The sequence below is a fragment of the Colletes gigas genome, unplaced genomic scaffold, assembly GCF_013123115.1.
Source record: "Colletes gigas isolate AHSC1104 unplaced genomic scaffold, ASM1312311v1 Colletes_gigas_Sc00037, whole genome shotgun sequence".
In the NCBI taxonomy this organism is placed as follows: Eukaryota; Metazoa; Arthropoda; class Insecta; order Hymenoptera; family Colletidae; genus Colletes; species Colletes gigas.
The window spans coordinates 1,503,575-1,520,534 of record NW_025106666.1 but is presented as its reverse complement, the minus strand read 5'-3'; the positions used below and the strand labels follow the sequence as shown (position 1 = coordinate 1,520,534).

Genomic DNA, 16,960 nt, shown 5'->3' with positions numbered 1-16,960 from the left:
TACATAACACAACTGGGGAACTTTATAAACAAACACCACTATAACAGCTTGTAGTAAACGTAGAGAAATTAACAGAATATTCGATGAAATTAATTGAAAAATAATTGAAGAAAGCGATATTCAATTTACTGGCAAAACCTAAATCCATACAAGGGACAGATTTATCGTTACCGATCGGTTGAGCACTCTAACGGTGGCATTCTATACTAACCACGACAGTGCTACGTGCGAAGTCGCAACGAAGTAGTTTGTACTCTGTTCAGTCATCGTTTCTCGTTTGCGTTTAAGTACGTATCAAATCATCGCGTTTTTTACTGTATTCGTTATTTGCAAAGAAGAAAATCTTTCCAATCACGATTAACAATATGTTGCTCCTCTTTGAAGCAACTTTCTATTATTCCACGTTAACGTAATAGGAGAAGACGGTGTGTTGAAGGGGCAGGTTATCTTCCTTGTCCAAGAAAAGTTTCGTCTGGGGACAATGGCGCGAGAATCTTGCGTTCTAAAATCGATGTGTGCACGGCGTAGATGATGATCGGTGTTCTTACATGTGGCATGGTGTTTATAGTGAACAGGAAGACTTGCATACCTTGCTGGATTAACCAGCTCAACGTTTTCTGGATACGAGCCGTGTCGTGAGCCGCCATGAGGCGCATTAGCGGTAAACCAAATGCTTTCTTAACTATATTCAACGATATTTTTCAATATTTGTAAACGATGGCAAACAGTTCTGTCGAATACATTTTTTCACGGTTCGTTAAATTAATTTCGCCCCGTAAAATTCTTTGTAGGTTGCGAGGATCACGATTCCAAACTTTCGTGGAAAGATGCGTATAGTGTGATTTTTTACGACCACTTGACAAATTATTTAACATTTTATCAAAAATTCTGTACAAGTTTCGTTACATTATGAATTAAATTTCGCAATTTTACAAATTTCGCAAACGTACCAAACTCATGCAAATAATCACGTATCTATATCTAAACATATTCTACTGCATAACGAATTCCAAAATTAAATAATAAAAATACAATCGTTTCCTTGTTGCGGTAAGCACAAAATTATTAATTTTTACATTATTATTTTGCTGTTGTTACTGTTACTTTCTGTTTCTTTTGCAAATACAATATATTCTCGTTCGCAGAAAGTAGCTTAATCGACTATCTACCAATAAGTTGAGTCAAAAATATTACAATTAAATTACTTACATAAATGTATTAGAATTTTTGACCAATATAAAAACAAATCTGTTTTAATATGTCTTCATGTACGATTAAAGTAACAAATGATAAGGGCAGAATATAAAGTTGCCTTATTTCTGCCTTATGTTATCAGTTCTTTGAACAAAATATAAGATGCCTTGTCCTGATTTCAGCAATTTCCATGCAAAAAAATATAAATACATGGATAGATAAATCCCAAAATTATAGAACACGTAAAACATATATACATGTATATTAAGTATAAACAAAATTACATCGTAAGTGTTTCTAATAGTGGGTACAATCACTGCATGTGCGTACTTTCTTCTCAAGTAAAAATAATCTGATTTTTTTAATAATTAAAGAGGCATATTATGTTGGCTGAAGTCTCGAGAAACATGTATTAAAAATTCGCAATTAAAAAGTAAATAACTCCATTAAAAAATGTAAAAGAGAATCTAAAATCTTTTGAAATCAAATAAATAATTGTAAATCAAACTTCGATAATTGCATTATGAATTTTGTGAAAATCATAAATGTGTACAAAAAATATTAATTCATATAACACTTGATTTTTAGACATCGCAACTATTGTTCCATTACATAAGCTTTCAAATTAATTTATGATAATACAATACTCTTTATAATTCTTCTCTTCTACCGAATTTCTTCAATTTCTTTTCTTTTCTGTTTATATATATGTTTGTTTACGTAAATTTCAATTCTCTGTAAGATTTATTTAAAACGTTTTTAAAAGTAAACAATATTGTCTGTGTACTGATATTGCTGAAAATCTAATTGGATGTTGCGATGGGAAAATGATAGGAAAATATAAAATTTCATTGAAATCCATTCAACTATTTAAACGTAATCGTGTTAACGGGCATACAGGCAGTAAGAAAGTAAAATTCTTATAAACGGCGATATATTAAACGTCTCTTCCACGTGAATTGAAACGCGCGCGTGAATCGCTAAGCCCACGCTATTGTGGTAGGGGAGTGACATTCGTGCACGTGAAAATGTATACGAAAGAGAAGCGGACCAAGCGGCGATATAACGTGATTCTACTTTACGTATTGTTTGATCGAGCGAGAGTCAAGTAAGAAATGCGCGTGCGTAAACCGGCGGGTGTGGTCAGTCCTGGGACCGTCTCCCACCACTCCTAGCCCGTGGTTGGGCCAGAGATGTCGGATCGGACACACGAGGTCCACGGTGGATTTCTCCCACCACATATACTCGTACTTACTAGTGCACAAAGTCGCGTGTATGCAAGTTAGGCACTTCGGACAAGTTCGGAGAGTCGAGAAAGAAGGCAAACGTAAGTCTTTCTTGTTCGCTCTCGAAACAACCAACGTCCGATTTGCAAGCAACACGACTCGACCGATCGTCGTTTATCTTTGCAGACAGAATATGCTTACGATTCATGTTTTCACAACGCGCGCGTATCACCGAATAGCCAATCATATATTTTTCCATTTTTACTTTAGAAAATGATTATTTATATAGACGCGGTTATTTATATAAGTAACTTTGTTCCAAGCAAAGTTAAACAAACATGATAGAGGACAATCTTAGCTATCTAAGACGACGCTCTCTCATACTACTGTAAACATTCTTCCATAGATGCATTGCTGAAATTGCAAAGCATCTTTTAAACAAATACATAAGTATTTTTTCAGCTAATTCCAGTCTTGCAGCTTTTTGCAAATGAACTTTTGACAGTAAATAGTGATATTCTTATAGAAAGGACAATGTTAAGTCATAGAGGGGTTTACTGACCCAAGAGCATACAGCATATGCTATACACCGTTGGAAAGGTCTCGCCAAGGCGAATCGACTGATACCATTTTTAACTTCGATATCAGATGGGATAATGTCGAAAAATGGCCTCAAAGTTCGAGATTTTGCGGTTTTGAACAAAAGAAACCGGTAGTAAAAGCCCATCCGACCCGAGGGACCTCGGGTAGGCATCTGAGGAAAAACCGAGGGGTGTAAGCGATACTCTAGCAGATTGGGACGGCAAATGTGCCCCACCACCTTCATTTCAGTGTCATGTTGGGCCTGCGTTTGCCGCATGGGCCCCGTTCTGAATGCCCAGGGCGAAATCGCCAATGAATCAGTTGTTTTTCATGAACATAATATATTCATGATAGACGATTCGCAGGTATGAGTTGGGAATGTGCAGGTTAGTATTCAGTATTCACATCATTATGTTTCGTTCAATCAATAAAATGTCACTCCATTCACTATTGTAAGTGACGCATTAGTCTGAATACTAACCTGCACATTCCCAACTTATACCTTGCGAATTGTATACCATGAATATATTATGTTCATGAAACCAACTGATCCATTGGCGATTTCGCCCTGGGCATTTGGAACGGGGCCCATGCGGCAAACGCAGGCCCAACACGGCACTGAAATGAAGGTGGTGGGGCACATTTGCCGTCCCAATCTGATAGAGTATCGCTTACACCCCTCGGTTTTTCCTCAGGTGCCTACCCGAGGTCCCTCGGGCCGGATGGGCTTTTACTACCGGTTTCTTTTGTTCAAAACCGCAAAATCTCGAACTTTGAGGACATTTTTCGACATTATCCCATCTGATATCGAAGTTAAAAATGGTATCAGTCGATTCGCCTTGGCGAGACCTTTCCAACGGTGTATAGCATATGCTGTACGCTCTTGGGTCAGTAAACCTCTCTATGACTTAACATTGTCCTTTATCTATCGTAGTTCTAGAATGTAGCGTAGATTGTATCTCTAATCTTATCTACAAAGTCGCAATTTCTGCGAAACGCTACTTCATAGTAGATACTTAACCTTTTCCAGCGAGTTTATTTTTTCCACCGATGACTTTTAAGTTATTTGTTTTGTGAGTTAACACAGTCGTGTCTCTGTTTGCTTTTGTACACGTCTGATGTATTCATTTTTTATTATTTATACCTGATTTGCATACGGTTTAGCTTCTACCGCTCCTTTATACGTTTTCGAATAACCATTTCCTGTATAATTGATGTATGTATCTCAATCTATACTGCTCCTCGGGTCGTAAAAACATTTCTTTTATGGCATTCATCTCCGTTTCTCCGGTGGATCCTTCGTGATTCGACGAGCATTCAGCCTCGCGTTCTGCTTTCCACTCTTCGTATTAAGCTGCCTTTATTACTTAAATTTTTTCTTTAACCGATATCTTAAAATGCGAACGAGTCGTCGGTTTACTCTCCTCCTCGATATAAGGCAGACTGACGATGGGCATTATGGATTGGAAGAAACATTAATGTTTCTTATGTTCCATTATGTGTTCCTATAATGGGAAAATTAGATTCTTCACAAATTATTCAGAATAAAAATTGTTTGTAACTGTTTCAAGGACCTAAATTTATATTATAACGGTTTTCAAGCCCTGATCATTTCTACTCGTAAATACAGGATCGTTATTTTTAACTCGGCTTCTAACACTTTTTGCCCTTTTTTCAGAACACTTCATGGCGTACACGCGTACGTACAGAAAAAAACCAGTGACTACCTGAGGTCTCGAGCGAGCGGCCAGGCCCGTGCATTTCGAGATGCATGTGCATCTCAAGGGCCTGGTGCGTTAATGACCTGGGTAAGAAGACGCGACGCGACCTTCTCGGTCTGCACGATTATTAGAAAAGCGTACGACGAGATCATTCGATCCGTCTCTTTAATTAGCTTACGCTTAGAATAAATAAAGATTATCTAGTCAACAGCAAAAAGACATTTCACTACATATACCCTTCACCCACAACTTTTACGAATCTTCGTTATTCTTCGATCTTCCCCGATATCTTGTTTCTTTTTTGCACTTTTTAAAGTCTTGTTATCTGCGAAATAATTGTTCAAGGAATTTCCAAGTAAACCCGTGAGAGGTTGAAGCCGAGCACGATAGAAGAAAGGAAGAAAATAACCATGAAATTGTTGGTAGAACGAGAGCAATAACCGGACGACTCGTCTGTCCACCTTATTTTTATATCGATCGTGAGTTAATTGAAATAAATTCTAAATTTCTAAATGATTATGAATCTACCCGCTTAGGCCGGCATTACGTATTCGAGAATTTAGATAGAAAATTGAAGTATAAAAAAAGAAGAAGAAAAGACAATTGTTTTCCACAGTTAATTGTCACGCCTCGTGGTTTGGAAGAAGTTGTTTCTGTTCTCGAGGATAGGCGATAGGATGAGTTGGAAATTGGCGAGATCTGTTGCGTGTTACTGGGTGAAAGGGGTGGCGGTGAGATCCTCGTCTGAGTTATTAGATATCGCCAAGGTCTACCGCTTCGGGGGTAGTGTTGCTGGTCGCTGGAACCGAGGATCTGGACGCTGTGGGCTGATTCGAGCTCGAAGCAATGGTCGCTTCAAGGGGAGAAGGCCCAGTGGGGAAATCCGGTTGAACGGTGGTTCGTGGGGTCGACGTAAACGGTGGAGATGTCGTGGGCGGACCGGGCCCCCTCACCCTTCGTTTCCTGCACTATCTTGCGAAGCAACTTCAAACAATGGGTCCTATACCGTTTCTTTCTACCTCCCTGACAATCAGTTGGTTTAGGCATCTACGTACGATAATCCAAGTTTTTTTTAATCGAGCGTTCTTCGCATCTCGTTTCGTTAATCTTGTGTACGAATCTGAAATTTACACGATAATTAGGTGTGTATGGATAGGAATTTATATTTAGTCTCTTAACATCTTGTCACCAATTAATCCTCTCTGTTTCTTTCATCTAAAACACACCGCACAGATTTGAAGGTCATTTCGCCTACGTGTGCTCATCTTTCTGTTAGATCGATTCAGCCTAGCGTCGGTTCCCCTGAATCTTGGATCATTCGTAAATGTCTTTCTCCGTTCCACTGCTTGTAATATTTCCACGTGGAAAGTTGTTTCACGTGTCGCGCTTTCGGGTACCTACGCTTAGAAGCATTACCGGGGGCGGCCTACGCCGTTCTCCGGAAACTCGTCCACCCACCTTCGACCTCGCCTCTTTGCATTCGCCGCAACAACGAGTCGCTGCTGTCGCTAACTCGAACCTGCACCCGACGTCGAACGTTTTTGACAGTCTTCTCCGGCGATGTCTGTCGTTTTCTTCGCATTATCTCCCAGCCATAGCGTTCGCATGTCACTGGAAATCGCTGACACCCGTTAAAAGTTGTGAAATTTTTCCACCAACAAGCGAATGTCATATACATGCATATATTTGTTTAACTTGACACGTTTATCGCGCCAAGTGAAATATAAAATGGTAATGGAGTGGATACGTTCAAGTGGTTCAATTTGACATTATAATCTTCAAAGGATATGTCATCTTTGTTACATCATGGGGATATGTATTTCGAAATTACGACATTTTATTTATTGGAAGCTAATATAAGGAAACTTCCAGGCTGTTAAATCAGTTTCGCAGGCACCTGCCACGAAATTTATGTAAATTTTCTAAATAGCAAATAATCGTGAAACGATCGATTCGAAAGAAAATTACTTGCACCATAAATGGCGATCACTGCTGTGGCGAGTTGCTTGGGCCCCCCGCCTTTACCACCCGGCAAACGCTTTCTACAGAAGCCTTCGAAGAAATTATCGTCGACGTACAAAAGTTTTCGGGATCCAGCGGTCGAAGCCTGGATTCCGAGCGGAATCTTCGACATGTCGAAAAATAAACTCCGTTCCCGTGGACACGGTTCGGTGATCTATACGATAAGCAACAGCAATCTGTTCAGAAGCTGTTCCGAAGGCAACTTGAGTGCGCGTAGAACGAGTGCAGTGTTGTCCGCTACTCCTCTTGACAAGTGCATCCAGGCGATTTATGGCAGTTGGAAGAACCTCATGCACCGTAAGTGTAACGCCCCTGCCAATGTTGCCCGACTAATCGTGCATGGGAAACGGGTCGAATAAATTAAACGACGAACATCCGGTTCGTAACGTTACGATATAGGGAATAAAGCGTAAAGATTGCAGCAAAAGGTCCCAGTATATTAAATCGTAGATACAGATATCTTGTTGAGAAAGTATTCCGATCGAGACGATTAGATTCAAGGTGACTTTTCGAACGTTAAACGAAATTATTAAACGTTCTAAAGGGTAGATTCTGCATCGACAAGTATATGTAGAGTAAGTATAGGTTGAACACCGGTACAAGTAGAAATAGCAAGTAATGGACAGACGTGACGTGCCGCGCCGGATCACACGCGAATCCGATAAATTTTCAAATTCGATTATCTTGGAAATGAAGCATTGTATATACCATGTATGGCGCGATGAAAGTCTGAACTAGTATGCACGTTGTAACAGCAAGAGTACCTGTAAATTCAGAAAATTGATATTTCAGTAAAAGCAAAAAACATTGTGCATCGATATTGCTGAAAGCAAAAAGTGCTTTACTTTTGAGAATTATAATAGACTTTAGTCTAACATTTATTTAGTGTAACATTTTCTTTGGTGGTGTAAATTATTACTAAACATACTAGCAACATTGCAGGAATACGTTCACAAAAGTGCCGAGCAGCTTCCTTCTACTTTGTATAGAAAAATATCGACCCAGTACACCAAATTAAATTTTTGTTAGACGTAACAAAGATCTACGTGCATGAATATAAATAATTCTGTAATGAAAAGTTCGTTGTTTCTCGAGTCTGCTTGAGCAATACATCGTCACATCGCGCCGTCATTATTCGACGTGGAATGGCGCTGTTCGGCACTCTATGGTTAACAGAAGTCATCGTCGCATAAGGTATGATGCGACCGTTGCAAGGTCTAATACGTTTAATAGTGTCACGTGGCAGAATTGCATGTCACAAAAACACCCTCCCACCTCTTGACGGAATCGACGTATGACAAGAGATCGTCCTATACCAGAGAGACTGTTTAGGGCACGCATTGTATATTCCGTACCAAGAAACAGTAGAAGAACGTATCCGGTGTTGTATCGCGTCTAGTCGGAACCGATCTTCTGTACGCTACCGATTATAAGAATTAGGACACTTGCTTGAAAGGTTAATATCTGGTCTATCGTAACTTCGTGTAAACAAATCATACAATAATCCAGTAAACGTATAATATTGGACATAATGAAACCGAAAAACTAACAATATATTAACGCTACGTTTTTCCGTAAGCAAGTAATAAAAGTAAGACGAAATAACGATACTACGAATGATACATGATGAACGCGTTTCTTTCAATTGCTCTCAAAGCAAGTTAACTAGGTTGCTGCGTACCTTACGTAACGTTAATCTGGTTACGTGCGTTAGTACGTGTATAGACAATTAAGGCCTGAATCGAGAACTCTATTTTCACGACAGTAATCAAAAAGTAGTAATATACATATACTGTATATAGCAATAATATAATTACTAGTGTATCCAAGACCATAGCATCATATTGTTATTTTAATAGCAATAACAGTAGTACCATAAGTGTCTGCCTGCAAACGAAGTATAGAAATAAAAAAGAAACTTGTACTAAAATGAACAAATTCGACTTGTTCTAATTCTCTCGGCTAGGCACGCGTGCCTAAAAGTCGACCTTTCACAACCTTTCTCAAGTGTCTTAATGACTCTGTGAGCCACACGCACCACATATTTGCGCGCACAAGTATTTTCTTCGTTAGCTTTATCGAGGCCCAAATACAGAAACGGATTAAACGCAAAACCAAACGTACACCTTAATCTCTGAGACAGCATCATCATTCATGTTTATGTTCTTAATTTCATCAACGATGGATAATTTTACGTCGAAAGTAACATTCTTTTAGAAACAATTTAACAGCTTGCGGCTAAATTCTTCGAAATCTGTTGTAAGTGGCCGATCGGTGAAACCTTAGGATGATCGAGAAGACGCCACAGGCCAAGGGTTAACGTTCAGCCCGAAATAGTTTTGCCAGAAATATCCGTTTTTCATTCTATCTGCATCTAGAAAACTTTGCTATTGTTTAGTCGTCAATGTCGCAATGATCGACAATAATTCGTGTAATTGAATAATAAAGGGATGTATTATGTACTCGTGTATGCAGTTGGCGGCATGAACCGGCCGTCCAAAGCAGTGACCCAGGCGAAGAAAGTGGCACCGCCGGCTGTACCCGATGTGTTTCGACATTCAGGTTCCTCTTTTGGTTCCGCTGGATATGCGAGCAGCGAAGATAGCTGTTTCCTTGCCGGAAGCGGACCTGGCGGAACGACTGACGATGGTTCTTACGGGATGCCATCTGGAAAGAGTCCGGGACCTATTTTCACTCATCCTGGCTTCGCCTTTCCACCGGTCGTGGGCAAATATGCTCATGCCGAGGATCAAGGTACGATGCTCGATACCGTATACGTTCCATAACGTTGTTTATTCATCGTGCTCGTCGGCTTTGCATACCAAAATGGGATACACCTGCATCTCGTCTCGAAAACTTACGTTAACATTCTTATAATTTATCTCGACTATTTTACTTGTTTATAACACGAGCCTTCGTAAGAACATGGTCGTGTCGTTGTTTTTAAATTTATCTCTTGAAAATACCTTTCGCTTTCATTTTTTTAAATGGATTCTAACAAAGCTGATTTGTTAATTTTTGCTTAATTTACCTAAATAACGTATTTTTCTTTAACGTTTGATCGTTTTTTAGGAATCGACATGACTCAAAGCCCCGGCAGAGATAGCCCGGGTAGCTCAGGGTCTGGCTCTGGATCCAGGCATTCTACCGCTTCGTTAGATTCTGGTAGAGCTTCCGGATATCATCTGGGTCCTAGAGGACCTGGTGCGCTCGCTTCGTCTCCCAGATGTTCTATAAGCTCTCTCGGCAGTCATCCCGATAGACCGGCAGATCTCGATGTCGTTCATGCTTGGTTGACCGAACTCCAGTTCGAAGAATACTTTCCGTTGTTTGCCTCCGCTGGTTACGATCTTGCTACTATAACGCGTATGACGCCAGAAGATCTAACGGGCATAGGTAGACAAACACTTCATTCAGCATTTATCCTTCGAATCTATTCGCATCTGAATGAAACGTAATAGAAACGCAAGTTAACGTTGAAGAATAGTAGTAATTAAAATTATACGCGTTTACAGGAATTAAGAAGCCTAATCATAGAAAACGATTGAAAGCGGAGATAGATAATTTAAATATTGGAGATGGCTTGCCAGAACATATTCCTGGTTCCTTGGAGGAGTGGCTTAGGCTTCTACGACTCGAAGAATATCTTACCGCTCTTCATCAACAGGGTATGCGTTCGGTCGAAGACGTAACGACTCTCACTTGGGAGGATCTCGAAGATATCGGTATTGTTCGATTGGGCCATCAGAAGAAGTTATTGTTGGCGATTAAAAGAGTTAAAGACATTCGTGCCGGTAAACGTATACAACCGCTCGATCTCGCACGACTACCGCCACATCCCGGACATACGCAGGTAAACAAATACATTTGCAACGCTTGCAATATTTACAGAGAGAACAAATAAAAATATCGATCGTATAATGTTACGGCTGTTCGTTATACATTTTAAGAACCTTTGGATAGTGTCTAGTAAATTCAATTGTCTCGAAAACGAAATATTACGCGAAATAACTTTCTCCTGCTCTTCCTTCTCGGCTGCATCGTGATTACTTAACATTTTCTTATAGTCAAAATGTGATTACAATACTTTTCTTCCTCAAGTATAGGTCAGTAAGTAAGAATCCTTAATATACTGTTGTTGCCTCGTATTCATACAACTTTAATTATACTTTTAGGACGTTGTTATCCAACGAGGAGGTCCTGATTTGCCGTCACCCGATGAGGATTGTTCGTCACCTGTTTTGAGGTCTTTTCAGAGAGGAGGAAGCGATAGCACGTCCGGTACTGCATGGAGGAGTATGTACGCTGCTTTGCCAGCCGATTACAATATCGTTGGACGGGCTGGTTCGCGAGGAAAATCCTTAGAGAGCTTAGAAGATGCGCCCCTTGGGTATCCTCCATCGCCAGCACCTTCTACGCATCCACAACCGATTGAATGGCGTCCGCGCAGTTTCGAGGATGGTGATCTTACCCCTACAAACGATACTTCGATCGTGGAAGCTGGTGGTGGAACGCTTCCACGTCCAAGACATTGCCTTGTTCGTCCACGACCCGTAGCCAAGGTAATAACGGATCTGTAAGATACGCTTGTTGCTAATGTCATCCTTAATATCCTTAACGATGTTTTCATGTTAGATAACTCGACACTCTTCCGTTTTCGATGTCTTTACGGATCTGTCAAGGGCTAAATATGTTTTGTTTGCAGGTCACAGCAACTCCAGGGCAATTCAAGTCATTGCCAAGAGACTTCGATAACAAATATCAACTAACGTATGGGTTAGAAAGTAGTCCACATCTTCCGAAGCGTTGTCCTCCATCTCCTCCAAGACGACAAAGTTCTAGAGAAAGTAGTTCTTCCGTTGTTGGTGTTGGAGGGTCGGGTGTTGGCGATGTTGTGATAGATTGCAGTGGACCTGTACCAACTGCTTCTTGCGACGATCATCATATACATCATCATCAACATCGTCACTTACTGCATCATCCTTCACCACCACCACCAGCACCTGCACCAACATCATCGACTCCTCCGCAAATGAATCGACCACCTTCTTCGATGTCCCGTTCGTGGGGTAGCGTCAATGCTAATGTTAACGAAGAACATGAATTAATAGCTTCTCTCGCTTTGCAACATCGCAATGGTTCCGATGCCAGCTTTAAGGTACTCTATTATTCTCAAACATCTTTTGAAAATCTCTATGTCTCTATTTTAATTCCAATTGCATCAGTGATATGCAAGGATTTATCTGTGTAAATCAGTGTACGTTTGTTATTTCGTATACATATACATGTATTAATGTTTTTGAATATTATCTTCGTTACAGTCAAGTTCCAGTACAGAATCCGATTCAATTCCTTTTGCAAATGAAAATGCTGGAACGATAAAGCAGAGGTCTGCGCGAGTCCAAGAATATGCAAGTAATAATTCTAACAACAGTCTTCAGAGTCATGTAATGAGCCATCATTCCAGTGGAAGCGAGCCGGCGGATGTATTGAACGACATTGGAAATATGCTTGCCAATCTCACCGATGAACTTGATGCTATGCTTGAAGAAGAAAAACGTCAGGGTCTTAATTCGTAATCGTAATTGTCATTGTCTTCTTTTACTTACGTTAAACAACGTTACCGCAAAGCATACAATTTCGGCAATAGGAGCATGGGCGAATATCATTTGCAAAATTAAATAGGAAAGTATCATACATAAACGCGAATTACAAATTCTTAAGACTATGGAACGATCGTTTTAACATGAAAATATTGGGCGCTTGACAAACGTTATACTACTTTTCGTTACATTAATCTACGACACACGTTATACTATGCAAAGAATAATATCCTGTTGTAAGTGTATGAATTAATGTAGCGAATTGCGCCCTTCCACGTTCTTGTAATTTCACTTTCATCGGGTTTCCACTTCTTTCTTTTTATATTTTATTTTTCCATAGAATCAAGCCTTTTATTTTTCTACCAAAATGTTATCAACTTTCTATGAAGTTTCCAGAGACACCTAAATATTGCACAATCTTTCTCATTTTAATATTTTCTCAAACTACTTCTTACACCATTCTTTTCCAAATCCTTGTCCTTTTAATTTTACTTATTTTATCAAACGCAATATCGTAATCACGGGTGTTTGCCGCCTGCTTTATACAACGGGTTTTGGCACCCGAGTCCCCGTGATTTCATAATGTGTATTTATGCGGGAGAAATTACATATAAATAGAAACACTGAATAAGTATGATTGATACTTATGCCTTATAAATAGAGAACTACAAAAAATATAATTGTAGTTTAGTTCCATAAAATAAGCGTAAATTTCACAATTACACAGCACAAAGACTGATACTTTTTCTCTGGAAATTTCATTAACATCAACGTATATACATTCCAGCTAATATATTTCCTTTTTCACTTCCGTCCTTTGCTAAAACGATAGCATGATAGATCGAGACCTTCATAACTGTTGGACTGTTAGACATTTTGAGATTAGTATGATACGAAAAAGTAAAGTTCTGTATCTCTTTTCCAGAATAAAGTAATTCTTCCAATACTGTCAAAGACGGATATTACTAAGTCAAATTGTTTTGATAATGAAGCATAATTATATGTTTGCCTATATTATGGTACAATTTCTATAAGAGTGCGATAGTTTATATGAAAAAATTTACATCTTCCATTCTTTGAACTTCAAAAAGTTCTCGTAAGACTGAGAACAACAAACCAACATAGACATTTGACTGCCAATTGAATTTTAAGATAATACGATTTAATACAGAATCATATGCGCTGTATGCCAATTAACATTTTATATTTATTATCCGTACTAATATAGTGACGTATGTAACTCACTATCGTTATATGGTGCACACAAACATGTGGAACATACACAACGTATCCACCTATACGTACGAAATCAAAGTAATCATAATAGTGGAATGTTGTCGATACAGACTGTTCAGGTGCCCCTAAATCTAAATATGACGCTGATAAGTACCGAGACTTGTGCATAACATTTTATGCATAGACTTTATTATAACAATATGTGTATAAAACACATGGTTACATACATACGGAATGTTCCAGTTAACGATGGCCGAAGAAATGCTTAATAAAAGCAAATTTTTTAATTATCTCCTTTGGTAGATAATGCTAGCAAATATTCACTCCATGGAAAAATGTTTTATACATAATTTCAATACTTTTAGAGGATGAACATATTGCGAGAAACATTTTCTTTCGAGCATCGTTTTTCTAGCAATTTTCAGTCACGGATATCTTTTTGTACAGTAATACATACATAATGTCAAATATTACGTATAAAAAAATATGTACTTGTATGTAAAAAGAATATCCGTGATTTTAAAATCTCTAGAAAACAATGACATCCTAATGAAAATTTTTTTTCCACGTATTCACATTTTTGAACCATTCAAATTATGTATGAAACATTTTTTTACATTGACACAGCCGAAGAAGATAATTATGTGGTCTGTGTTAAGCAAGACACCTTGTATATTTCCGTACATACATTTATATATGACGATTTTGATATATAATATTCGTTAATTTCTGTAAAAAATTTTTGATGTATATTTTCCTGGTCAACATATTACAAATCTTCGATCACATTTTTAACAACATCCTGTATTTTCATTAAAACGATAATATTTTATTTTTCATTTCGTATATTGAATATTGGATCCTCGTACATAAATGTATATGGTGTTACAGTGACACGTTAATAATAACTAGATATTTTACATCCTTTAAATAGCATAAACTTGTTGTTGTCTCTGTACGAATCAGTTTCATAATTAAAACTTAAATAAATAAATGCGGTGAACTGAATTATATTATCATTCCTTTGATACATTTTATTTTTAATTTTAAAATATGGATCGTTATTCATATTCGAATCCAATTATACTATATCATAATGAGAAGAGAACATGGTAGAATATATACAAGGTTTTGAAATAAACTTAAGACTTAAGTTAATCGATTAAACATCAGGGCTGCACTACTGTGGCCTGCAGACTTGTTAACTATTGTAGGTATATAGTAGATATATGTATTATATATCAGTTTAAGCAGTGTACTTAGGAAAAAATGTTCTGCGGTGCTGCAAATTAAAAAATTTATGACTATCTATTTTTACTTTTGATTATTATTGTATATCGTTACAATGCAAGTTGGAAAATTTGTTCGAATATCGATACGCGACGCAAATTTGTTTAACTGTATACACATACGTAAGTCTTATAACAATTGATTCGTTTTTAGTATTTTTAACATGTTCGTTGTCGAGCTTTGCATCAAGTTCATTCCTTGTTTATTTCATTGGTTTGCATGTTTTTAATTTTTTATGTTTACTGGAACCTTATTGATATACTTGTTTGCGGTGAAAAATTCAAACAATTTCAGAACGATAAGTATGTATAGGATCGAGAGAGAAATCAAAATATTTCACTCGGCAGCAAACGTGTTAAAGGGTTCCATGAATTACTGGAAGCTTTTGCACCAAATTACTTTCAACAATATCATTAATTTGTGCTATTCTAAATACTTAAACGGTGCATTTGAATAAAAGAAACGATCGAATCCTCGAAAGATTAATAAGTGCAAATCTGTTTTTGTATCTATAATAAAGAATTATTTACGTTTTGGACATTCAAAGGATAAGTACTGTTATTAATATTAGAGCGATAAATTGAACGCACTAAACATGAGTATCTTATAAAGGTAAACATTCAGAATGAAAGTGTACGAATCATTCATTCATTCATGTTTAAAATATAATGTATTTTATACAAAAATAATTAACAGTAAAAAGTAAAGAGTTATGGTGACGCAAATATTGAAATAGTATTAATGCTAATTTGGCGAATAACGAAGTAGATAATTAATAAATACTAGCAGGAAATGAAACAATTTACACTAACCCATGTGATTGAATAGATATACAATCTGTTTTCATAGTATATAAACTGACAAACACAACAGAAGGTAACGCACACTGCCGATTTTTATATTGTAGTTTCATGTTATCACGATATGGTAAAATAAACATAAACATCAGGAATTCTAAATACTCTACAAAATGAGATCTGTGTAAAGGACACTTGGAGCATTAAATGTGCATAATTACCAGTTTTATATTCAATACTTATTTGGGAATATTTCTATTGTAAAGTGTGCACCGAAGATATGGAAAATCATTTTATCGACGTTTCACAAGTATTATTTTAAGTAAACCATGTTCAAAGTTGTAGATCTGTATAGTAATTCCTGATTATGCAAAAAAAGATACTTCGCTTGCGAAGAGATTACGATAATAATGAAAAATACTTTATGCGACGTGTTTCATCAGGAAGTGAAGCATTAGCATATAAATAGTAACGTTTGTATTACAATAAAATATTAGAAATGCTTCAAAAACAGAATTATTATTTTTAATACTAAAACCATTCTTCTTACTTTTTACAATTATTATTTTCCTATAGAAAGAAGACAAATGAAATGCGTTTATTGGCTGCATTTAAAATGCACATTAATATATTTACTTAAAATAATACATTACATTAATTATTCTATATATTATTATGTATTAGAACTTCAGAGGTATCTATAGCACAATTCTCATAATCACAGGAATCTTTTACCTTCTACTGTTTTTGACTTACTGCTTTTTCTTTTATACAAATAGTCAGTAAAGAATTATAATGTAAAGAGAATTCAATTATTGGCTAATTTTTGAACAGCTAATTCAAAATTCCTAAAGACGCGTTGCTTCTACGTGTGTATACGTATTATATATATACAGACATACATACATACATACATATGAATATGTGTATGCGTGTATATATATATAAATATTTTATACATATAAATAACGAATAAAAATATAAATATGAATATATATTAATTATATTCATATTTCTATTAAATTAGTCATAGTTTTTGTACAAACATATGTGTCACTGCTGCAGTTTTCTCCAGCAAACTTATTATCCACCTAACTACATATTATAATTCCTCAAGGATCTTCCAATTTTCCATATTTGTTTAAATATATTATTTGATTTACCAATTATGATGCCTTCATCACAGATCTTTAAATAAAACTGACTGATAAATCTAGCTTTCAATGTTTTTTTAGTGCACACTTAACATGAAACATAATCTAGAAGAACCAAGTATTGCTTGTAAGTTA

General features: G+C 37.0%; 1 protein-coding gene across 1 annotated transcript; it reads left to right on the top strand.

Annotated features, from left to right (window-relative positions):
* Nucleotides 1-252: 252 nt before the first annotated feature.
* LOC122402565 (caskin-1) lies at nucleotides 253-15,971 on the top strand. The gene is made up of 7 exons (XM_043405459.1): nucleotides 253-661; nucleotides 9,221-9,499; nucleotides 9,818-10,141; nucleotides 10,261-10,598; nucleotides 10,921-11,307; nucleotides 11,451-11,903; nucleotides 12,067-15,971. Exons 1-7 carry the CDS (start codon nucleotides 646-648, stop codon nucleotides 12,322-12,324), a joined length of 2,055 nt encoding a protein of 684 aa, XP_043261394.1. The 5' UTR covers nucleotides 253-645; the 3' UTR covers nucleotides 12,325-15,971.
* Nucleotides 15,972-16,960: the final 989 nt, after the last annotated feature.